The 25,109-nt window shown below is 40.8% G+C and overlaps 2 protein-coding genes across 2 annotated transcripts in view; both read right to left on the bottom strand.

Moving 5' to 3' along the window:
- The window catches only part of mtr (5-methyltetrahydrofolate-homocysteine methyltransferase), a 106,493-nt gene extending 104,530 nt beyond the window's left edge, over positions 1-1,963 (bottom strand). Inside the window, exon 1 of the mRNA XM_030077580.1 lies at positions 1,806-1,963. Coding sequence (XP_029933440.1) covers positions 1,806-1,842 — 37 coding nt within the window. The 5' untranslated portion in view covers positions 1,843-1,963. The remainder of the gene's footprint in view (positions 1-1,805) is intronic.
- A 13,268-nt stretch (positions 1,964-15,231) lies between these two features.
- LOC115378155 (THAP domain-containing protein 6-like) lies at positions 15,232-18,622 on the bottom strand. Its single transcript, XM_030078334.1, has 6 exons — positions 18,503-18,622; positions 17,739-17,931; positions 17,493-17,606; positions 17,070-17,275; positions 16,815-16,973; positions 15,232-15,385 (listed from the first exon to the last, which is right to left on the bottom strand). The coding sequence occupies exons 1-6, from the start codon at positions 18,580-18,582 to the stop codon at positions 15,232-15,234; spliced, it is 906 nt and encodes a 301-aa protein (XP_029934194.1). The 5' UTR covers positions 18,583-18,622.
- Between the last annotated feature and the right edge of the window lie 6,487 nt (positions 18,623-25,109).

Here is a 25,109-nt window from a genome sequence, read left to right as displayed (position 1 = left end):
ATCAGTATTTACAATCCCACTTAGACCGACGATGTCGGTGCCAACAGGATTCGGCATGCCTACTTTACATAACGATATCTCCACGATATCTCTTATGATATTCAGAACCTTTAAAAAAAAAAAAAACATCTGAAAACAGAGAGAGATCAGGGAGCAGGAGAAGGCACAAGGAGCCAGCAGGAGGGCCAGACAGTGAGCTCTGTGCAGCAGGAGCACACTGTGGCAGTGTCTGGTCTGCAGTGTTGGCCTCTGTTTGCAGTTGGAGAGGAACTGTTTCAAGGACTATCATAAACTGCATAAAATTCGCCTGGACTGTACTTGTGATAGCAGGCTGAAAAAGGGACTTCTGAGCCCAGGACTGACACAATGCTTTGTACATATGTAAAATAGTTCAAAGTTCAAATTGTTTGTTGTATGTCATTTCAGACAATTCTCCAACCATAAAAAGCAAAATAAATCAAAGCGGATTTAGTTTAATTGCAGGGGTAAGAGGGATAACAGATAATGACAAAAATAAATAAATAAAGGAACTTGTCTATGCTTATTTTGTTTTTCAGACAGTTGTCATTTTTTAACTAGATGGTGAATCATAAAACAAATTATAGGACTTGGGAGGCATACACTTGAGTTTAAATGTCTTCACATGTCATGTCATGTCTTCACATATGATGATGTGATCAGATGTAGCATCCAATCAGTAACTGATATCCAGTAAGAATATCATTTAAAATTAAAATTTCAGGTTTTTTATATGTGGTTTGACTGCTGTTTTTTTTTTTTTTTTTTGTTTGTTTGTTTGTTTGTTTTTTTAAACCTCCTTAACACAAAGTTCATGTCATTCAGGTGTGAGGATGGAGAGAAAGAAGAGAGTCAGAGAGAGAAAGAGTCAGGGCAGACAGGAAGGCCACAGGTTGCTCTAATATCAGGTGGAAGTGCAGGAACAGCCACTTGATACCAAGTGATTAATTTCCAAATATTATTTATATTGAAAAATTGCATTTGCAAGATGTGTAATTTATTCAAAGCTCTTAAATAATGGGGGGTGGGGGGAGGGTGGGGGGCGCCTGCAAAGTGTCTGCATACCCCTCAGAAAGTAGGTAGTGGCGCCACTGAATATGATATATATACTGTAGATGTATAAACCTAGGACACCCTCGTTTTTTGCGACAGTGGACAGCCGGCCTACTGTTATAATTACGTGCACTGATATATTTTATAACAACAACAACTACTTGTTGTTGTTGTTGTTGTTGTTATAAGTATTCTGCACTTTGTGATGCGCCTGTGTCAGCTATGTGACTTTTTTCCCAAACGTAACACAATTAACATTGCTATTTATACTACATTAAATTGTCATGACAAAATTTGTCATTACCAAAAGCAATAAACTACGTTCAATACAACTGCTGAAAACATCTTGCCCATCTACATTTCGTGGTTTTAAAATTTGTCCAAATTTGTAACTGAATTCCCCAGCTCTACGTAGCTTTTTGTCGGACGAAGTAGGAAGAATTCTCTATACAGCAGCAGAGAAGACTTCGGGGGAGTCAGCACTCAAGCAAGTGTGTCACAGTTACTGTGGCTGATAGCATGAAGATTAGACACTGAATATGACATACTATAATAAATGGTCTGTTATATAATAGCGTACGAGTAATCGTATAGTACCTTGTCTGAGGGAAACACGTGGCTGACCCCAACAACAACTGAAAAGCAGTTAACAAGTTGTGGACACAAGCAACTAACTGCCAAGCTAGCAAGCTAACCTGCAAACGATAACAAAGGTAAATGTTTGCTGTATTTACCTGTTTCCGAAGAGTACCCGTGGATGGTTGGAGCCATATTGTGAACAAGGAGCCTTAAAAGCAAACTGCTGGACAGTCAGAAGCTGAAACGGTAAATCTCGCCACTGCTGTAAAAGTTGAGAGAAATATTGTCCGGCTCGTTTGCCGATGTTTCGTCTTCCTTGTTGTATTAGCCGTTGGCAAATCAGCTTAAAGGTGTATTACTGCCACCAACTGGACTGGAGTGTGCAGACCGAGCATCTGTAGCTCGACCTGTAGTCAGGGCAGCTGCTTGGAATTCTGGGCCCCCTGAAAGAATATCGGTGTGGGCTCCTCCATAGACATAATAAAGAGTAGACCCCGCATCGGCCGCTGCCACCTATTGGCGCTGACGAGAAATGCGGCCGCCATCTTGGTCCGGTCCTCCGCTCCACTCAGTGTAATCTGTTTGACAGGCCCAATGAAGTGTCAGCGCATTAAATCAGTCATAACTCTATGAATACTTAATTGATTTTCACGCGATTTTTTTCTTTGCAAACGTCATACATATAAGCATGATATAGGGCATATGGTTTGGCGTTTTCTAACATCCATAATAGGATTAACAGCAATAAAATATTCTGATATGCAATATATGTGGTGAATGATAGGTATTTTGTACAACACACAGTACAGTACTGTGCAAAAGTCACCATCATCCAAACAGAAAATAAAGTAAATATGTTAACAAAATGTAACATTAATGATTAAATATTATTATTAATTATAATTAATTAATAATATTATTATTAATTAATAATCTATTTAGGTTTAGAGCCAGGTCCCTGCTATGGCTCAGTTAATTATTTTAAATTGGTGGTTTTATTGTTTATTTAATTTACTCTTATTTATCCATTTCTTTATTTTATGATTATATTTTATATTTTATTTGTTTAGTTTTATCTTTTGATCCACACACACACACACACACACACACACACACACACACTATCAGAGAAGCAGATTGTGTAATACTCAGCTATTTTATAAATAAAAAAATGAAACAATATATGAATACTAGTTAGAAGAAAAATCAAAATCTCTCTCTCTGTCTCTCTCTCTCTATATATATATAAAACTGAAAAACTGAACATTTACATCTACATATAATCAGAAAAATGAAACATGAAAAACCACATACATCAGAAAAATGAATATTTCTATCAGAAAAAAAATCTAAATCTATATATATGAAAAATGAAAAAATACATATCAGTAAAATGAAAATCTATCAGAAAAAAATGAAAATAGAGAGACAGATGTAAATTTTCAAATTAAACACAAGAACATGACACCACCTAAACTATATTTACATACAGTATATTTACAAAAATTTGCTCATTATATTATTTCAATGAGCTAAAAGCCCTGAAAGAGGACTGTTTTTGAGAATTTCTTTCTAGTGCTCCCTCTCTGTAGCTCCAGAGAGGTGAGTCTGGCAATGTGGTGTAGCCTGATCTTCAGAAACACAGACACAACCAATGACAACAAGTTGAAATGATGGTTGTCGATGCCAAACTGTGTCTTCTCAATGTGTTCCCCAAGAAGAAAAACATCCTCTGTTCCAATCTCCTCCCGGACGATGTACGTGACTGCTGACACCTTTGGAGCTTGCCTTGTTGACGCTTGGCGAATCACCCTTTCTGCAGCTCTCAACACCTTCACCGTACCTTGTGATGGAATCACTAGGCCACCACGGTTTTTCAGTGTTAGAAGGTGGTAGTTTTCATCAAATGATGATGGTACAGCATCTCTGACCAAGCTTGAACGGCACACATCACAGGACAGCTTTCGCAGAATCTGCCGGACCACAAATCCTGCTATGTAGACTAGTGCATTTTCCACCAGACCACCAAACCGAGTGGGTAGATAACTGTGATCACTCACAACGGCCGAAATGTTTGTGAATGGAGATGGGTGTTCTTCAGGAGTTTCAGTAGAGGACATCTCCACCGCAGCCAGGGACACAGTCTCATCTTGGGCTGCGACGTTGCCAGTCTCACTGGGTGAGACACCACATCGAACCATCAGGCGGCGGAAAATGGCCTGGAACTGGCTTGCAGATGGATTATTATTCCAGCCACCTTGTATGTAAAATAGGCACACAATACATGCATTACTCACAAGCCATAACATAAAGATATTCATTAAGTATATTTTCTGAATTTATTGTAATTAAAAGAACTTCAACACTACCTGATGCTCTGATGGAATTAAACAGGAGCTCCAAGTGATCCTGGCTGAACCTGTAGGTCAGGACATACCGCTGAACTTGGAGCAGTTCTGGAATCATTAGCATCAACGTGTCGATGTTAATGACAAATCCAATGACAGACAAGTACCTGCAAAAGAAAAAAGTTGCATTTCTTGTTTGCAAACTCAGAGAATGAAAATGGTTAGCAGCTACAAGGGCAGATAGAAAATTAGTTTGAAATTAGGATTGGGATAATTTTCTTGTTCAACTTATACACTATACTTGTAGAACACTGAGCCAACTAGGAACAAATACAACTGCAGAACTAGGAGAACTTAACACATGCAAATCACATGCAATACATACCATTTTGACCTACATGTACTTGATGTTGTGTAATACATACCATTTAGAGACATCTAGGACCTGAAACACACTGAATACAAGATAATTCAAATAGAAACAAAAATGCAGATTGAAAAAAAAATCAAAGAGAACATCATTTCAACATACAAACTCTCCTTCTGACACCTATAAAACTTGATGTTGTGCAAAACATACCATTTAGAAGCATCTGGGACCTGAAAAACACTGAATACAAGATAATTCTGACAAAGACAACTGAACACAGAAAAACGCTGCAATGAGAGAGCATCATGTTAGCAGACAAAACTAAAAGAAAAAACACTGGAACAGCAGCATCATGTGAACCTGATGCAGAGAACGGAGCATCTTATGAACTCGATGCATAAGGGAACAGAGTATCGTTGAACTCATGTCATGAACTTTTCATGCATGCTCTATTTTAATAGACCTCTTAGATCGGTGGAGGGGTGTTCCATCTTTTGTCACCAAAGTGAGCAAGTGCTCCCTGGCTCTTGACAAAAATGCTTTCCTCTCCATCCAATTCAAAGCACCGAAGGGAGCTTTGAATCCTTTGGCACGAGGATTGCGTCCATTCATTGTATCAAAGAGACTGTCAATCATCTATAAAGAAATATTGGCATCTAAATCATTATCATTACAGGGTTTTTCTAGGTATCATCCATTCATTCATCGTCTAAACCGCTTATCCTCACTAGGGTCGCGGGGGGGTGCTGGAGCCTATCCCAGCGCTCATAGGGCGAAGGCAGTGAGACACCCTGGACAGGTCGCCAGGCCATCGCAGGGCAGACAGACAAATTCACCTGACCTGCATGTCTTTGGACGGTGGGAGGAAACCGGAGTGCCCGGAGGAAACCCACGCAGACACGGGGAGAACATGCAAACTCCACACAGAAAGGACCTTGGGTGGGAATCGAACCCAGGACCTTCTCACTGTGAGGCGACAGTGCTAACCACTGCGCCAAGGCCAGCGCGCATTAGTCGAGGTAACGCTACCAAAAATTGCGCAACATCTACCGGAGATCCGCGGATCGAATCCTGTCCGACCCGAGCTTGTTGCGGTCTCTTATTATGACTACAGTGCATCCATATTTTTACACAAATCCACAGTCGAGACGAGAATGAATAATAATGTTGTTTTGAATGGTAATAAGCAATTAAAAGTGACGTTATTACCTGAAATCCTATTTGTTTTTTATCCGCCAATCACGTTCCTCAGCTGTATCCAGGCAAAAATATGAGGTTGTAAATATGATGCTCACCCGCGATAAAATACATACATTATGTAATAGACCATGGATGTTTGATAGAGACTCTCAGTTGTAGCTACTTACTGGTAGAAATAGTGGTAACAACAGCTGCAGCAGACGTAGTGTTGAAACTATTTATTAATCTTTAAGTACCATAAGTTGTATAAATATGAAAGGCATCAACAAAAATAACAAAAATGTGAAGCAGGCCTATGTAAAATCCCGAGACAAACCAAGTACCTCGTAAGATGATTAAGAAGACAGAGAAAATGAGAAATATGATAATTATGATAGTATTATGAAAATATTATATAATAAATTTTATTTTAGAGAGTTCAGATAAACCTGTCTTGTGTAGGCCTTGATATTAAGAGCTGTAGATTTTTTGATGTTGTTGTAGTGATTTGACTAAACAATGAGAAGAGGAAGAAGACAAAAAAAAAAGAAATCAAAACACAAATGTCTGAATATGTGTTATATTTTATATAGTAGTTCCAACAATGGCAAAGAAACATATATAATAATGTGTATAAAAAAAGCTAAAACATGCAACATAATGCAATGTAATACAGTGCAACGTAAACAGTAAAATGAACAAAAGAGAAATAAAAGCAGGATGAAGGTGGCAGGATGAAGCAGTGAGGCTGAGCCAAGCTGCCAGAATGCAAAGTTGGTCCTCTGTGCATGGCTGCAGGACGCTTCTCAGGCCCTGCCATGGGTGCATCTGGAGGTGGGATACCCTGCTTCAGAATCTCTTGTTCCTGCGACTTGCAACGCCTGCTGAATCTGGAAAAATATAAAACAAACAATATTAATAAACGTTCACTTAAAGCAATGATACACAGCGGGTGTGATGAACTGCTATTTGGTCACGGCTGTAACACGGCAGCATGGCACAGCTGTGATCAACTGGCAACTGCTGACACCCTCTCATGTATTAGTGCTTTTCGGTAACTGGGCTGGACCCCCGGCTGTGCGTGCTCTCTGTCCTTGTGTATATATTGCCTCATGTAACATGTTAACCTTAAACACTCTGATGCAGGCTCTGTGCTTGGTGTTTTCTACTGTGATGTGAGCCAATAAAGTGGTGAGATATGAATATTTTGTCCTCCATGGCTTGTTGAACTTTGATGAGGCTATGTTTTCACACTTTCAGTTTAGCACTCCACTAAAAATCACTCTGTTTAAGCGCAACCTTCTCCTCCAACCACTGCATAAAGCATGTTTATGAACATGCTCATTTACTCACCTTTGTGCTACGGTTGCAGCATTCACTGTGTTCATTGTAAGCACGTGTCACCATGGTGAAGCATGCCGGCCTCACTCCTTCACAGCGCACAGCGTTTGGGTAGAGAGCACAGAGACTTGTGAGGATGGATCCACCACTGTTTTGCAGTCAGGCCACTGAGCTGGGCTGTGCGCCCCAAAGAAACACCTGCAAATGACAAAATAATGCATATTATTAAAACAAGATTATTTTATTTTGTTATTTTTATTGTTTTATGTTTCCTTTTTTATTTTTTCTGTTTTCTTGTGTATTTTATGTTTGTGTTGTGTAGACATTTATTTTTATATCTGCATAGTGATGTTGTCTTGGAATATATGTTTTGAACAACCGGATGATAAGCCAGTCGCCAAGTTGTCAGCTAATGAAGATGTTTACATTAATGTCACTGAACTAATAGTAAAGCTGGAGACCATAGCGTCTGTGTTTGCTTGACTGAACAAACCTCCTGGTGCTCTCCACACCTGGTGCCACGTGGTCTTCTTTGTGGCCCCGAACCGGCCCTGTTTCAGGGGGTTTGGTAAAGTGCGTGTCACGACAAGGTGGGTTTCCTCCCCTGTGAAGGTGCATAGTTAGACTTTAAGGCAGCTGGGTATACCATATTACTAGCAGTTACAGTCAGTCATTTTCATCTCGTCCTGGTGATCTTATGACATGCTCTGTCTATGTGTAGTTTTGCTACAGGCTTAAAAGGTCAAAGGTCAGAATATCCCAAAGTCACTCTGAGTCACAAGTAAAGCAGTATAAGGGAGTGATAACAGACAGTCACTAGTATCAGGCCTAAAATACAGCAAGGCACACCGGTACGCCAAATACTAGGGTCAGGTGTGTACGCTATGTCCAGTATATCATACCATTATACCATAATGCACAGATATATTTTACAGTAGGTGTTAGCTGTATCATTATACACAGCTTTTGTCCCAGCAAGGTCAAAGGGCATTTTTTTCAAGTAGGCTAAGTGAGGGGTAACTTAAATTGTGGATGAGGGGAAGGGGACCTGGACTGGAGCAGCCACTTTCCTTTAAAAGCTTCTTTTTGTCTGCTAACTTAGCTATTTATTCACTCATTTACATTAAACATAGAACAAATGAAACGAAATAGTAAAAGTGAGCCGGGACTTTTGCCCCACTGTAATATACTGAACACCTGTATGTAACTTGAGGTGAATTTAATAACTCAGCTCTCCAAAGTTAGCAAAAGGCAGGTTATTGTGTCAGATTGGTTCACATAAAATCGCCTTCACGCAATATTAGCAGGAATCGGCCAAAAAGGCAAGCTGCCTGACGGCGGCTCAGCGGCTCAGCCAGGTGACTGACTGTAAAGTACAGTAGAGCGGTACAGTGACGGGACAGGTAGCTGTGACGCTAGCCGTTAACCTCACTGAGCTACATTCACACGGTGCCGTCGGCGTCATTCGGGAAAGTAAACACATATTTGCCCGTTTATTTACACCAACAACGGCTGAAAAGGGATTTACTTACGTTTCCAAACGTTGTGAAGCCGAGAATGAATGAACGGCGATCTTTCACCGAGCCGAGCCGAGCCGTGCGGAGCCGGCAACCGCACGGCGCCGTGATTGGCCGGAGCTCTCGTGACCGGACGGCAGCCACCCATTGGTCAATTCTTGGTAGGATTCTTGGTAGCGATACGGGCGGCGATTGGCCGCCGCCTCCCATTCTTGGTAGATTCTTGGTAGCGATACGGGCACTGATTGGCTGCAGCTACCAAGAATGAGCTCGACTCACGGGAGGCAGGGACCATGCAGGCCAGCGCGCATTAGTCGAGGTAACGCTACCAAAAATTGCGCAACATCTACCGGAGATCCGCGGATCGAATCCTGTCCGACCCGAGCTTGTTGCGGTCTCTTATTATGACTACAGTGCATCCATATTTTTACACAAATCCACAGTCGAGACGAGAATGAATAATAATGTTGTTTTGAATGGTAATAAGCAATTAAAAGTGACGTTATTACCTGAAATCCTATTTGTTTTTTATCCGCCAATCACGTTCCTCAGCTGTATCCAGGCAAAAATATGAGGTTGTAAATATGATGCTCACCCGCGATAAAATACATACATTATGTAATAGACCATGGATGTTTGATAGAGACTCTCAGTTGTAGCTACTTACTGGTAGAAATAGTGGTAACAACAGCTGCAGCAGACGTAGTGTTGAAACTATTTATTAATCTTTAAGTACCATAAGTTGTATAAATATGAAAGGCATCAACAAAAATAACAAAAATGTGAAGCAGGCCTATGTAAAATCCCGAGACAAACCAAGTACCTCGTAAGATGATTAAGAAGACAGAGAAAATGAGAAATATGATAATTATGATAGTATTATGAAAATATTATATAATAAATTTTATTTTAGAGAGTTCAGATAAACCTGTCTTGTGTAGGCCTTGATATTAAGAGCTGTAGATTTTTTGATGTTGTTGTAGTGATTTGACTAAACAATGAGAAGAGGAAGAAGACAAAAAAAAAAGAAATCAAAACACAAATGTCTGAATATGTGTTATATTTTATATAGTAGTTCCAACAATGGCAAAGAAACATATATAATAATGTGTATAAAAAAAGCTAAAACATGCAACATAATGCAATGTAATACAGTGCAACGTAAACAGTAAAATGAACAAAAGAGAAATAAAAGCAGGATGAAGGTGGCAGGATGAAGCAGTGAGGCTGAGCCAAGCTGCCAGAATGCAAAGTTGGTCCTCTGTGCATGGCTGCAGGACGCTTCTCAGGCCCTGCCATGGGTGCATCTGGAGGTGGGATACCCTGCTTCAGAATCTCTTGTTCCTGCGACTTGCAACGCCTGCTGAATCTGGAAAAATATAAAACAAACAATATTAATAAACGTTCACTTAAAGCAATGATACACAGCGGGTGTGATGAACTGCTATTTGGTCACGGCTGTAACACGGCAGCATGGCACAGCTGTGATCAACTGGCAACTGCTGACACCCTCTCATGTATTAGTGCTTTTCGGTAACTGGGCTGGACCCCCGGCTGTGCGTGCTCTCTGTCCTTGTGTATATATTGCCTCATGTAACATGTTAACCTTAAACACTCTGATGCAGGCTCTGTGCTTGGTGTTTTCTACTGTGATGTGAGCCAATAAAGTGGTGAGATATGAATATTTTGTCCTCCATGGCTTGTTGAACTTTGATGAGGCTATGTTTTCACACTTTCAGTTTAGCACTCCACTAAAAATCACTCTGTTTAAGCGCAACCTTCTCCTCCAACCACTGCATAAAGCATGTTTATGAACATGCTCATTTACTCACCTTTGTGCTACGGTTGCAGCATTCACTGTGTTCATTGTAAGCACGTGTCACCATGGTGAAGCATGCCGGCCTCACTCCTTCACAGCGCACAGCGTTTGGGTAGAGAGCACAGAGACTTGTGAGGATGGATCCACCACTGTTTTGCAGTCAGGCCACTGAGCTGGGCTGTGCGCCCCAAAGAAACACCTGCAAATGACAAAATAATGCATATTATTAAAACAAGATTATTTTATTTTGTTATTTTTATTGTTTTATGTTTCCTTTTTTATTTTTTCTGTTTTCTTGTGTATTTTATGTTTGTGTTGTGTAGACATTTATTTTTATATCTGCATAGTGATGTTGTCTTGGAATATATGTTTTGAACAACCGGATGATAAGCCAGTCGCCAAGTTGTCAGCTAATGAAGATGTTTACATTAATGTCACTGAACTAATAGTAAAGCTGGAGACCATAGCGTCTGTGTTTGCTTGACTGAACAAACCTCCTGGTGCTCTCCACACCTGGTGCCACATGATCTTCTTAGTGGCCCCGAACCGGCCCTGTTTCAGGGGGGTTTGGTAAAGTGCGTGTCACGACAAGGTGGGTTTCCTCCCCTGTGAAGGTGCATAGTTAGACTTTAAGGCAGCTGGGTATACCATATTACTAGCAGTTACAGTCAGTCATTTTCATCTCGTCCTGGTGATCTTATGACATGCTCTGTCTATGTGTAGTTTTGCTACAGGCTTAAAAGGTCAAAGGTCAGAATATCCCAAAGTCACTCTGAGTCACAAGTAAAGCAGTATAAGGGAGTGATAACAGACAGTCACTAGTATCAGGCCTAAAATACAGCAAGGCACACCGGTACGCCAAATACTAGGGTCAGGTGTGTACGCTATGTCCAGTATATCATACCATTATACCATAATGCACAGATATATTTTACAGTAGGTGTTAGCTGTATCATTATACACAGCTTTTGTCCCAGCAAGGTCAAAGGGCATTTTTTTCAAGTAGGCTAAGTGAGGGGTAACTTAAATTGTGGATGAGGGGAAGGGGACCTGGACTGGAGCAGCCACTTTCCTTTAAAAGCTTCTTTTTGTCTGCTAACTTAGCTATTTATTCACTCATTTACATTAAACATAGAACAAATGAAACGAAATAGTAAAAGTGAGCCGGGACTTTTGCCCCACTGTAATATACTGAACACCTGTATGTAACTTGAGGTGAATTTAATAACTCAGCTCTCCAAAGTTAGCAAAAGGCAGGTTATTGTGTCAGATTGGTTCACATAAAATCGCCTTCACGCAATATTAGCAGGAATCGGCCAAAAAGGCAAGCTGCCTGACGGCGGCTCAGCGGCTCAGCCAGGTGACTGACTGTAAAGTACAGTAGAGCGGTACAGTGACGGGACAGGTAGCTGTGACGCTAGCCGTTAACCTCACTGAGCTACATTCACACGGTGCCGTCGGCGTCATTCGGGAAAGTAAACACATATTTGCCCGTTTATTTACACCAACAACGGCTGAAAAGGGATTTACTTACGTTTCCAAACGTTGTGAAGCCGAGAATGAATGAACGGCGATCTTTCACCGAGCCGAGCCGAGCCGTGCGGAGCCGGCAACCGCACGGCGCCGTGATTGGCCGGAGCTCTCGTGACCGGACGGCAGCCACCCATTGGTCAATTCTTGGTAGGATTCTTGGTAGCGATACGGGCGGCGATTGGCCGCCGCCTCCCATTCTTGGTAGATTCTTGGTAGCGATACGGGCACTGATTGGCTGCAGCTACCAAGAATGAGCTCGACTCACGGGAGGCAGGGACCATGCAGGCCAGCGCGCATTAGTCGAGGTAACGCTACCAAAAATTGCGCAACATCTACCGGAGATCCGCGGATCGAATCCTGTCCGACCCGAGCTTGTTGCGGTCTCTTATTATGACTACAGTGCATCCATATTTTTACACAAATCCACAGTCGAGACGAGAATGAATAATAATGTTGTTTTGAATGGTAATAAGCAATTAAAAGTGACGTTATTACCTGAAATCCTATTTGTTTTTTATCCGCCAATCACGTTCCTCAGCTGTATCCAGGCAAAAATATGAGGTTGTAAATATGATGCTCACCCGCGATAAAATACATACATTATGTAATAGACCATGGATGTTTGATAGAGACTCTCAGTTGTAGCTACTTACTGGTAGAAATAGTGGTAACAACAGCTGCAGCAGACGTAGTGTTGAAACTATTTATTAATCTTTAAGTACCATAAGTTGTATAAATATGAAAGGCATCAACAAAAATAACAAAAATGTGAAGCAGGCCTATGTAAAATCCCGAGACAAACCAAGTACCTCGTAAGATGATTAAGAAGACAGAGAAAATGAGAAATATGATAATTATGATAGTATTATGAAAATATTATATAATAAATTTTATTTTAGAGAGTTCAGATAAACCTGTCTTGTGTAGGCCTTGATATTAAGAGCTGTAGATTTTTTGATGTTGTTGTAGTGATTTGACTAAACAATGAGAAGAGGAAGAAGACAAAAAAAAAAGAAATCAAAACACAAATGTCTGAATATGTGTTATATTTTATATAGTAGTTCCAACAATGGCAAAGAAACATATATAATAATGTGTATAAAAAAAGCTAAAACATGCAACATAATGCAATGTAATACAGTGCAACGTAAACAGTAAAATGAACAAAAGAGAAATAAAAGCAGGATGAAGGTGGCAGGATGAAGCAGTGAGGCTGAGCCAAGCTGCCAGAATGCAAAGTTGGTCCTCTGTGCATGGCTGCAGGACGCTTCTCAGGCCCTGCCATGGGTGCATCTGGAGGTGGGATACCCTGCTTCAGAATCTCTTGTTCCTGCGACTTGCAACGCCTGCTGAATCTGGAAAAATATAAAACAAACAATATTAATAAACGTTCACTTAAAGCAATGATACACAGCGGGTGTGATGAACTGCTATTTGGTCACGGCTGTAACACGGCAGCATGGCACAGCTGTGATCAACTGGCAACTGCTGACACCCTCTCATGTATTAGTGCTTTTCGGTAACTGGGCTGGACCCCCGGCTGTGCGTGCTCTCTGTCCTTGTGTATATATTGCCTCATGTAACATGTTAACCTTAAACACTCTGATGCAGGCTCTGTGCTTGGTGTTTTCTACTGTGATGTGAGCCAATAAAGTGGTGAGATATGAATATTTTGTCCTCCATGGCTTGTTGAACTTTGATGAGGCTATGTTTTCACACTTTCAGTTTAGCACTCCACTAAAAATCACTCTGTTTAAGCGCAACCTTCTCCTCCAACCACTGCATAAAGCATGTTTATGAACATGCTCATTTACTCACCTTTGTGCTACGGTTGCAGCATTCACTGTGTTCATTGTAAGCACGTGTCACCATGGTGAAGCATGCCGGCCTCACTCCTTCACAGCGCACAGCGTTTGGGTAGAGAGCACAGAGACTTGTGAGGATGGATCCACCACTGTTTTGCAGTCAGGCCACTGAGCTGGGCTGTGCGCCCCAAAGAAACACCTGCAAATGACAAAATAATGCATATTATTAAAACAAGATTATTTTATTTTGTTATTTTTATTGTTTTATGTTTCCTTTTTTATTTTTTCTGTTTTCTTGTGTATTTTATGTTTGTGTTGTGTAGACATTTATTTTTATATCTGCATAGTGATGTTGTCTTGGAATATATGTTTTGAACAACCGGATGATAAGCCAGTCGCCAAGTTGTCAGCTAATGAAGATGTTTACATTAATGTCACTGAACTAATAGTAAAGCTGGAGACCATAGCGTCTGTGTTTGCTTGACTGAACAAACCTCCTGGTGCTCTCCACACCTGGTGCCACGTGGTCTTCTTTGTGGCCCCGAACCGGCCCTGTTTCAGGGGGTTTGGTAAAGTGCGTGTCACGACAAGGTGGGTTTCCTCCCCTGTGAAGGTGCATAGTTAGACTTTAAGGCAGCTGGGTATACCATATTACTAGCAGTTACAGTCAGTCATTTTCATCTCGTCCTGGTGATCTTATGACATGCTCTGTCTATGTGTAGTTTTGCTACAGGCTTAAAAGGTCAAAGGTCAGAATATCCCAAAGTCACTCTGAGTCACAAGTAAAGCAGTATAAGGGAGTGATAACAGACAGTCACTAGTATCAGGCCTAAAATACAGCAAGGCACACCGGTACGCCAAATACTAGGGTCAGGTGTGTACGCTATGTCCAGTATATCATACCATTATACCATAATGCACAGATATATTTTACAGTAGGTGTTAGCTGTATCATTATACACAGCTTTTGTCCCAGCAAGGTCAAAGGGCATTTTTTTCAAGTAGGCTAAGTGAGGGGTAACTTTAATTGTGGATGAGGGGAAGGGGACCTGGACTGGAGCAGCCACTTTCCTTTAAAAGCTTCTTTTTGTCTGCTAACTTAGCTATTTATTCACTCATTTACATTAAACATAGAACAAATGAAACGAAATAGTAAAAGTGAGCCGGGACTTTTGCCCCACTGTAATATACTGAACACCTGTATGTAACTTGAGGTGAATTTAATAACTCAGCTCTCCAAAGTTAGCAAAAGGCAGGTTATTGTGTCAGATTGGTTCACATAAAATCGCCTTCACGCAATATTAGCAGGAATCGGCCAAAAAGGCAAGCTGCCTGACGGCGGCTCAGCGGCTCAGCCAGGTGACTGACTGTAAAGTACAGTAGAGCGGTACAGTGACGGGACAGGTAGCTGTGACGCTAGCCGTTAACCTCACTGAGCTACATTCACACGGTGCCGTCGGCGTCATTCGGGAAAGTAAACACATATTTGCCCGTTTATTTACACCAACAACGGCTGAAAAGGGATTTACTTACGTTTCCAAACGTTGTGAAGCCGAGAATGAATGAACGGCGATCTTTCACCGAGCCGAGCCGAGCCGTGCGGAGCCGGCAACCGCACGGCGCCGTGATTGGCCGGAGCTCTCGTGACCGGACGGCAGCCACCCATTGGTCAATTCTTGGTAGGATTCTTGGTAGCGATACGGGCGGCGATTGGCCGCCGCCTCCCATTCTTGGTAGATTCTTGGTAGCGATACGGGCACTGATTGGCTGCAGCTACCAAGAATGAGCTCGACTCACGGGAGGCAGGGACCATGCCGCCCTTTCTAGGTATCAGATTGTTGAAATCAATACACATCTATTCAAAATATACAGAGAACAGGATACTTATTTCTAAACTGTATGTTCAACATCCAACATGCATTAGTATTTGCTTTACTTGACTACTACAGCCAATTTCACAGAGCTTTAACATTCTAAAATTTGTGAACGTATGTTTAAAGTTATATACAAGGTTTTGTAACCATTATATGCAGTATAATGGTTTATGAAAATATTTGCATGTAGAAATTAGAGACAGCCAGAATTATCAACAAATTGTCCCTGATGCTCAAATCAAATTCAGATAAATTATTTGGAAAAAAAAAAAAAAAAAAAAACACACACACACACACACTTGGTTCTATAATCACTAATTGTATTACCTCAGTGAATTCTGCTGTTGCCTCACAGTCTCTGAACTGAGAGTACCCAAGATCCCTCATTGTGCGGAGAGCCACTGACACTGACCGACTCAGTGTTTGTGCAGCCAGGGACACCCTCATCTTGTGGTTCTCAAAGTAGACATGCTTGTCTGTAATTTTATTGGCAGCATGCAGTCCATCTTTTTTTTGCACATCATTGAGCTGATCGATGTACCTCCAATTAATCTGTCCGGTGGTTGTTGCAATTGGACTGTATGACTGCAGAGAAAGAATTGGTCACTGCTCAAACAGGTACAAACAGCAAAATGTTGATCATCACATCCAGTAATAAATGTGCAACTGAACAGACAACAATATTTAGATATAACTTTTAGCAGCAGAGACATAACTTGTACAAATAGGTATACAACAATCATTATTTACCTGCAACATATTACGTGCCAACTTCAGCATGTGGCATGCATCCATCATTACAAATATTTTGTCACCAGTCGACGGATGCGGGAAACTGGTTTTAAGTGGCTCCTGTGGGTTTCCCTTCAGCTCACACCCAAGTTGGTTGCACATGGTCACGTTGGAGGCATGCCCATCCATTGTGACACATACCACCTGAATGCCCCGTGCATGCAGCTCCTCCAGAGCATGACTGAGAAGTACCCTTTGTGTTTCTGGTGACAGAGACTTCGTCAGGTAATATGCAATGGGAGCCTTCCAATGTCCTTGAAGGCCAACCACCAGGAAAACAAGAGCCTCAGTAGCAACATCCGTCTCACTGTTTCCGTCACCCAGGTCTACAAAGCCAGACATTGACTGTTTATGTGGATTATATTGCACATGTTTTCTGATGGCCATGGCATCCAACATAAGTGCAACACGCCCATATTTATCCTGGTCATTCTGGCATCTTCTCCCCAACATATCCAACATAATTTTGTTCAGGCCAGGCTTGTCATCCACAGAACACAGCCACCTGTAAAATATTGAGAAATAGCTGTTTAACATATTTGCTACAGTATCTTCCCAAAATTCAATTTGACAACATTAAGACTACCTTTGTAATGTATGTGGATGAGGGAGGGGGAAGTTCATAGTCTCTCGAAGGTATTTGTATGCCTTTGGACTATGAAGATGGAGAGTGAGGGCAAACTCTCGGTGCTCCTTTGCGTATTCATGACCCTGCTTTGCCATGAAGTCTAGTTTAAGATCTGAAATAGTATGAAACAAATTTCATAAGTCCCCTTCAAATAACGACTAAAAAGTTTAATTAATAAACACATTTCAAAGTGGTAATTTCATCTTATCTGAGTAGAACTCAAGTCTCTCTTTGAGCTCTTCATTAATGAGGTTCTTTTCCCTCAATTCTCCTAAAAGACTATTTACTGAGGTCTTTGCCCTCTTCTCTCTGGCCATGGCGTTCCTCTTTTCTCGCTCCAGACTTTCAACTCTCTCTAAGGCTTCATTCAGTCTGGCCTTTAGAGCGTTAGGAGAAGCAGGCAAGGCATAGATATGATCCTAGTACAAGGAGGGATGAACATGGTTTGAGTTATGTTTCACTTCACACACGTCACAGCTAGGCCCACATTATTTCTTACAGTCATCACCTGTCAAAGCCACTGCCAGTGTGTGTATGGGGTTTATCTGTGAGTGTGTCTAATATAAGTGGCTGCAAACCATAGAGATTTTACAGTCTCTAAGACCATTGTGATATGTTTCAAATAGAAATACTCACATCATCATGCTGAGATTGTGAGTGTGAGGTTGAAGCCTCTGGGTCATCCTGAGGGGCCACAGACAGGCTCTCGTCAGCCTTTCTGGAGGTAGATGTTGTCCTGCCCTTTTCCGGCTAAAATGAAGATTAGATAGATAGATAGATAGATAGATAGAATCGCAGGGATAAGTATTTTACCCTGCCCTGTGATTGATAGTAGAATATTTCCATCCATGAATGATAATAGCCTTATTATGATACACCTACTCTTTGGAGGTGAACTGGGAAGCTGAAGATGGAGGGAATAACACCATCTCTGAGTCGGACAACCTGTCCTGTCCTGTCGAAATCTTCCTGCTTAAAATGCTCACTGCAGACCACGGATGAATCACTCGCAGTGAATCCATCTCTCTTCAATGCCACTTCCCACTTCTTCCTCACATATTTGTCTTTGGGAAACCTTCAAAATGAAAACGGAAGATTTAAGTGTCACCACAAAAACATTTTAAAAAGTTGCTTATTTTCTTATTTTGTGCCTTCAAATTTCTTAGAACCTTTCTTAAACAACACTTTCTTCAACTTATGCAAATCTGTTGATATTAAACCAAAGCTGCAGAAATTGTGAGTAAGCTTCTTTACAAACTATTCTACAGTCAGATGTAATGTTGACTGTATTGTTAAGTAAGTGGAATGAGTATGAGACATGACAGCTATATTACTTTTGTTAGAGTGAAATAATTACATGGGAATAATACAGCCTGTGTCACTTGTCTAAAATTAGCTGGCCAGTGTTATACAAGCAATATTTGCATTATTTCTACAATAGCATTCTTGTGTGAGTTGTGATCTAAGTCAGTGTTATGGAATATATAATTTATAAAGTCTCAGTTGACCAAATAGCCGGGTGATCAGGCTGAAAAACCTAGCTTAACTTGGATACGAAGCCTGGCTACGACTTCGCTGGCGGACACAAATACAGTACAATAATGTTTTATTCACAAAATACAAATAATAAAAATGTTTAATCTTACCTGTGAAAAGTAATCCCCTGAGCCCTGCTGGCAACTGTACGGCGATTTGCACAGGAATACGCCGCACAGTGCTCTGGCATCTTGAAAGCGGTGCTGTTTAGGTGTAAGTTTACGCTTAGGATGACCGGACCAAGATGGCGGCCGTAATTCTCGCTCCGCAGCAGCCCAAGCGGCGTCTACCCTTTATTATGTCTATGGGCTCCTCTACCCCATTCATTGCCACTTTTTTTTTTTTTTTTTAAACTGTGTGGGACCTAGTTAGTCCAGTAATTTTAGGCCAAAATTGGGGTCAACCTAGGCCAAATTGCAAGAGAAGCAAACTCAACTGATTTTGTATCCTCAGTATGTCCTGAGTGAGGGAAAAAAGTCCCAAGAAATCCCATTGGTGGAAAGTTTTGAAAATCACCTATTTATGACCACATATAAAAACACCCTTTTTAACACACAGGGGAAAGGGTTCAAAATTTATTTTCAGATATCACTATAAAAATTCACAAGGTGATTACACACACAAAGACAAGAAAAAAAGTCAATTACAAGTTCTTTGAATTATTCTGTTTACACATGCATATCACACATGATCTGATTTGATATGGGCTAATAAGGAATATAAGGAATAAATGCCAGAAGAGACATTTAAACAGTGAATTAAAAGGTTGCTATATACACTATATTACCAAAAGTATTCGCTCACCCATTCAAATGATCAGAATCAGGTGTCCTAATCACTTGGCCTGGCCACAGGTGTATAAAATCAAGCACTCAGGCATGCAGACTGTGAAACAAGACATTTGTGAAAGAATGGGCCGCTCTCAGGAGCTCAGTGAATTCCAGCATGGAACTGCCATAGGATGCCACCTGTGCAACAAATCCAGTCGTGAAATTTCCTCGCTCCTAAATATTCCACAGTCAACTGTCAGCTCTATTAAAACAAAATGGAAGCGTTTGGGAACAACAGCAACTCAGCCACGAAGTGGTAGGCCACGTAAAGTGACGGAGAGGGGTCAGCGGATGCTGAAGCGCATAGTGCAAAGAGGTCGCCGACTTTCTGCACAGTCAATTGCTACAGAGCTACAAACTTCATGTGACCTTCAGATTAGCCCAAGTACAGTACGCAGAGAGCTTCATGGAATGGGTTTCCATGGCCGAGCAGCTGCAGCCAAGCCACACATCACCAAGTGCAATGCAAAGTGTCGGATGCAGTGGTGTAAAGCACGCCGCCACTGGCCTCTAGAGCAGTGGAGACGCGTTCTCTGGAGTGATGAATCACTCTTTTCCATCTGGCAATCTGATGGACGAGTCTGGGTTTGGAGGTTGCCAGGAGAACGGTACATTTCAGACTGCATTGTGCCGACTGTGAAATTTGGTGGAGGAGGAATTATGGTGTGGGGTTGTTTTTCAGGAGCTGGGCTTGGCCCCTTAGTTCCAGTGAAAGGAACTTTGAATGCTTCAGGATACCAAAACATTTTGGACAATTCCATGCTCCCAACCTTGTGGGAACAGTTTGGAGCGGGCCCCTTCCTCTTCCAACATGACTGTGCACCAGTGCACAAAGCAAGGTCCATAAAGACATGGATGACAGAGTCTGGTGTGGATGAACTTGACTGGCCTGCACAGAGTCCTGACCTGAACCCGATAGAACACCTTTGGGATGAATTAGAGCGGAGACTGAGAGCCAGGCCTTCTCGACCAACATCAGTGTGTGACCTCACCAATGCGCTTTTGGAAGAATGGTCAAAAATTCCTATAAACACTCTCCTCAACCTTGTGGACAGTCTTCCCAGAAGAGTTGAAGCTGTAATAGCTGCAAAAGGTGGACCGACATCATATTGAACTCTATGGGTTAGGAATGGGATGGCACTTCAGTTCATAGTATGAGTAAAGGCAGGTGAGCGAATACTTTTGGTAATATAGTGTATATAGTAACCTTGAATTAAAAGGTTACTATATAAAAGTGAATTAAAAGGTTTAAAAGTCTTAAAATGTCTTAAATTAAAAGCTGGGTAATTAAGGTCTTAAATTGTATTAAATTTAACATAAATTTGCTGTCGGTATTAAATTTCCAGATGGTGCATTTAATGCTGATGGGAAAGCACTGTGGCCCACCGTAAAACAGTGTGTATTTGTTTCATTAACTTACCGTGCAGCAAATAGGAGACTTCGCGATTAATAGATGTTAAGCAACGTAGGCTACCGTCAGCGACAGACGCTTACGTCGGGAAACTGAGTTTTCTGTTTCACAAAGGCAGGTAACTCAAAGCAGAGAAAGAGGGGTAACTCTAGCCTGTTTCACAGAGGGAGGTAACTTAAGCTCTCGGTCAGTTACCGCAGTAACAGACTCCATGAAACTAACCTGGTCGGGACCAGGTTTTTCTCATGAAACCTCGAGTTTCTCTCTGTGTCCGCCCTCTTTCAGCCACACACGGTAGGGTTAGGTTTTTTAACTTCCTCATTCATTCAGTCAGCAGGCGAGTTTTGGCGTGGCATATTAGTTCTGCCGTCTGTTATTTAAAAAATAATTAAAAAAAAAAAAAAAAAAAAAAAAACAGTCAGTAGGCCTTTATTAAAAGTCCATTAATAGTTAGGTGGCGACTTTTTTTCACGAACATGGCATGTCCTTTCGACAACGATCCTGTGGATGAACCCAGCAAGCATTTTTTAGTTTAAAAGACGTCTAATAGACGTCTATACGTAGACCTGACGTCTGGGCTAAAACACGGCAAAATTTGGGCTGTCAGTGAAAATTTAGTAGACGTCTAGCCATTGCCCAAGTATAGCCTAGTCATCAATTAGACGTCCAATGAACGACTACATATTTACGTCTAATAGAGGCCAAAATAACATCTAGGCTAAAACACGGCAAAATTTGGGCTGTCAGTGAAAATTTAGTAGACGTCTAGCCATTGCCCAAGTATAGCTTAGTCATCAATTAGATGTCCAATGAACGACTACATATATACGTCTAATAGAGGCCAAAATAACATCTAGGCTAAAACACAGCAAAATTTGGGCTGTCAGTGAAAATTTAGTAGACGTCTAACCGTCGCCCAAATGCAGCTTAGCCATCAGTTATACACAGCTACTGAACAACTACTATATACATCTAACAGACTGAAAAATAATGGATTGAGGATTCTATTTATTCAAATACAAGGAAAACCATCCAGACAGATTAAATGTAAAGAATTTATTATTAGAACTTGTAAAACACTAAACAAAAACAATGATAGAAGATATAAATTATATAACACTTCAAATTAGGATCATTTTAAAACAATACAAAAAATATATATATATAATGAAATAATACAATATTTAACAGGAAAACAAGAACAAGATTTACAATAATTAAAAATTTAAAAAATTAAAAACTTAAAGATACCTTAAAAATAACAACAACAAAAAACAAAACAATGGGAAGCCACCCTACTTATTTCTTATTTCATGACTGTGAATAGCCTGGTCTTCTCAAAAGGCAGCTTCTCGATTGGCCGACCACCCTTCATGTTAAATTTTGCCATCAGGCCATTGGTTAAAACCCTAAAACAAGATACATATTAAGGAAGTTATTAATTGTGGACCAAGGTACATTTTAAAATTATTATTAATTAATTAATTAATTAATTATTATTATTATTATTATCCATGTAAACATTGTATACTTAATTAAAAAAAAATGGATAAGGCTCAAAACCAGGATACTAATGCACATGTAAACACACTCACTCTCTTTGAGGAATTTCGTTTTTTTTCCCTCCCCAAATCTAGGGCTGTAGAAAAAGTAGGCACGCAATAAAAACTTAACAGTTCAATCATACCTTACTGAGAACATCTTCCTCTTCCATCGTTCAATGTTTACTGAAGCTAGAAACAACAGTTTCGCGGATATTACTGGCCAAACACGGCTTCCCAGATAAAGGCGGCATTTTTGAGAGTGTATAAATTTAAAAGACCAACCAATTCCCTTAATTGTGTAAGATTTTGTGCAGAGTCGCCCGTGCCGTTTTCGGGATGAGTAGGTTGTCGAGAACCTATGGCGGAGGTAACCGTTCAGCCAAGAACGGGCACTGCAGTTACTTTGGGAAATACGGAAACATATGCAACTCGAATGACCATCATCTGCTTATGCGAAATGGGCGTGAATATTGCCAGCACATGCGCTTCTAACTGTTAGATAAGTTAGGTTTAAAAAAAAAAAAAAAAAGGAAAGGAAAAAAAAGCCACGTGTTGTTAAGGTAAGGTACACTGGCTTAGTCTAAACTGCGAACATTCCCGATATATAAGCACGGTTCCTGCATATATATCAAATAATGTACATAAATAATGAACACATGACGAGACAAAGACACACTTACTCGCAATAACGTCGCAGCGGCGTGGTGTGACGTGGGCTGCTCACAAAATGGCTCTCCTTCTTTGTCATCCGACACTTCCAGCCTATTATCGCGGTGTCTCGCGATGTCAGTCGTCCTGTCTCTGACGCAGTTCAACTACCCTCTAGCGGTTGAGAATCGTAATTTCATTATGTTACTTTTAAACTGAAAAAGTAAAATACTGAGAATGGTGTGTATTAATATGTGTGACAGCAAAAATATCAATTAATAAGTTAATATTAATTCGCAAAATGGGATTTGCTATGTTAAATTCAGAGCTAAATCGTGGCTAAAAGTAGACCACTTCATGGAAATTTGTTTTCATAGTTGCTGACATGAAATTATGGCATGCACATCGAGAAGGGTCCTGTGGCCAAAGCTAACGTTACATGTAACCAATTTTAACAGTGCTTTGGCTGGAAGTGGGATACACATAGCCGGTCTATCAGGGCCGTTGAAATCACAACAACTGCTTGCCTCGATTTCGCCAGATGGGCTAAGAACAGGCTACACGTAGCCAGTCAAATTCAAGGCTAAATCGTGGCTACACATAAACCATATGAAATAAATGGTACTGACCACTTTTATGTATTGTTGACACTGCAGACATGATGGGATATTATCAATCTCAAAAACTGCATAGTGAAAATTTTCACTATACAGCAGTTTAAACTACAACGAAACAGTACTGTCTAGAAGTCGGCTACAAATATCCAGTCTAATTGTGAGCTAAATTGGGGCTATGTATAGAACATGTCAAAAAATTAAACTAAACACTGTTGCAATCACTGTTGACTTTGCTTACCTGATTGAATACTGTACATTTTGCAAGTTGCGTTGGCAAAAACTATGTTTGACCAATTTCAAAATTATGTCGGCTAAATGTAGGTTACACTTAGCCGGGCTAAATTAAGGCTACATCTAGCCGAGGCGTTTACATGACGTCTATTGCTTGCTGGGAAGGTGCAGTGTTACTGCACAGAGAATTAAATATTCGTCGGGAGATGGTTATAAGACCGCACATGAGATTGTGCCGAGATTTTAGGCTACCTATTTGAACAATGTTTTTATAATTCATCTTAAGCTGCTGCCAAGTGCGCTGCTCCCCCGTGGCATTGCACTTAAATGAAATAAATTATTAGGCTACCATTCAAGCAGTTTTCCCCTGTAATAATAGGGAATTTAAGCAGGACGGTTTTCAGGACGGCTCCGCTAGGCGGAAGTGCGGCTGCTATGACGCAATCGCCGTAGCAGTCAAAATCGTTAAGCAAACAGCCGTCGGCAACGGGTACCCACCCCTTTCACTGAACTCTTGGTTCCCATGGTGACGCGTCTATGCAGCACGTGTCAAACATAAACACAGACAGAATTGGTTTAAAATTGAGCCATTGTTGGCCTGTGAGTGTGTTTCATTTGAACTTGGCATAGCCTACTTTGGATAGGCCTGCCGCCTAAGTTGAAAAAAAAAAAAAAAAAAAGTTGATTCAACAACAAAATGCTTCAAAACTTTGTTGCAAATCTACTTTATATTATACCATTAATTTGTGCAGCCTTAATATTTGTGAAGTATTTGTGTAGCCTCTTATGATAGAAACAGGCCTATGTGAAATTCAATTAAATGCCATATAGGCTATTGGGACATGGAAAAATAAAAATGAATTGTTGATTAAACAAAAACATATTTGAAAGGTTATAAACTACACAATGTTAACTTATTCCATTAATATTTGTAAACCATTTGTGTAGCTTGTAGGAATCATGACTCAACAGGTCATATTGCATCAATGACTGTTTATTAATAAATTAAACATTGAAGTAAACAAACATAGCCGGGCTTTCTCTTAGTTATCTGGCTTCACTTAACCAGACATCCGCACTCCGGATTTTCGGTAGGCTACCATAAAGCCGGCTATGAACTCACTAATTCAACCCAGGCTTTTCCAATCTAGATCTGTGCGCGCTCACATAAAAAGGGCGGTGTTTGCGGCATGCAACCAATCACAGACAAGGAAAAATCCATCTAAGCCGCATACAAACAGTTTACCAGAGTCCTGTACCATAAAGCTGGATTTCGGTTTAGCGAGCTAACTTCAGGCTTAACCCTGGCTTTTCTGTACCATAAAGGTGGCTTACTTTTTATCGGGCTACGTTGCAGCTGAGTGGGAGACACATTAATTTATTGAACACGCAAATGTTACTATAGTGCATTCCTTGCAGCTTCAACTGTGTTGCTT

This window comes from Myripristis murdjan, chromosome 19, assembly GCF_902150065.1.
Source record: "Myripristis murdjan chromosome 19, fMyrMur1.1, whole genome shotgun sequence".
Classification (NCBI taxonomy): domain Eukaryota; kingdom Metazoa; phylum Chordata; class Actinopteri; order Holocentriformes; family Holocentridae; genus Myripristis; species Myripristis murdjan.
Note: the sequence above shows the minus strand (reverse complement) of the source record. Positions and strands in the feature narration are given on the sequence as shown.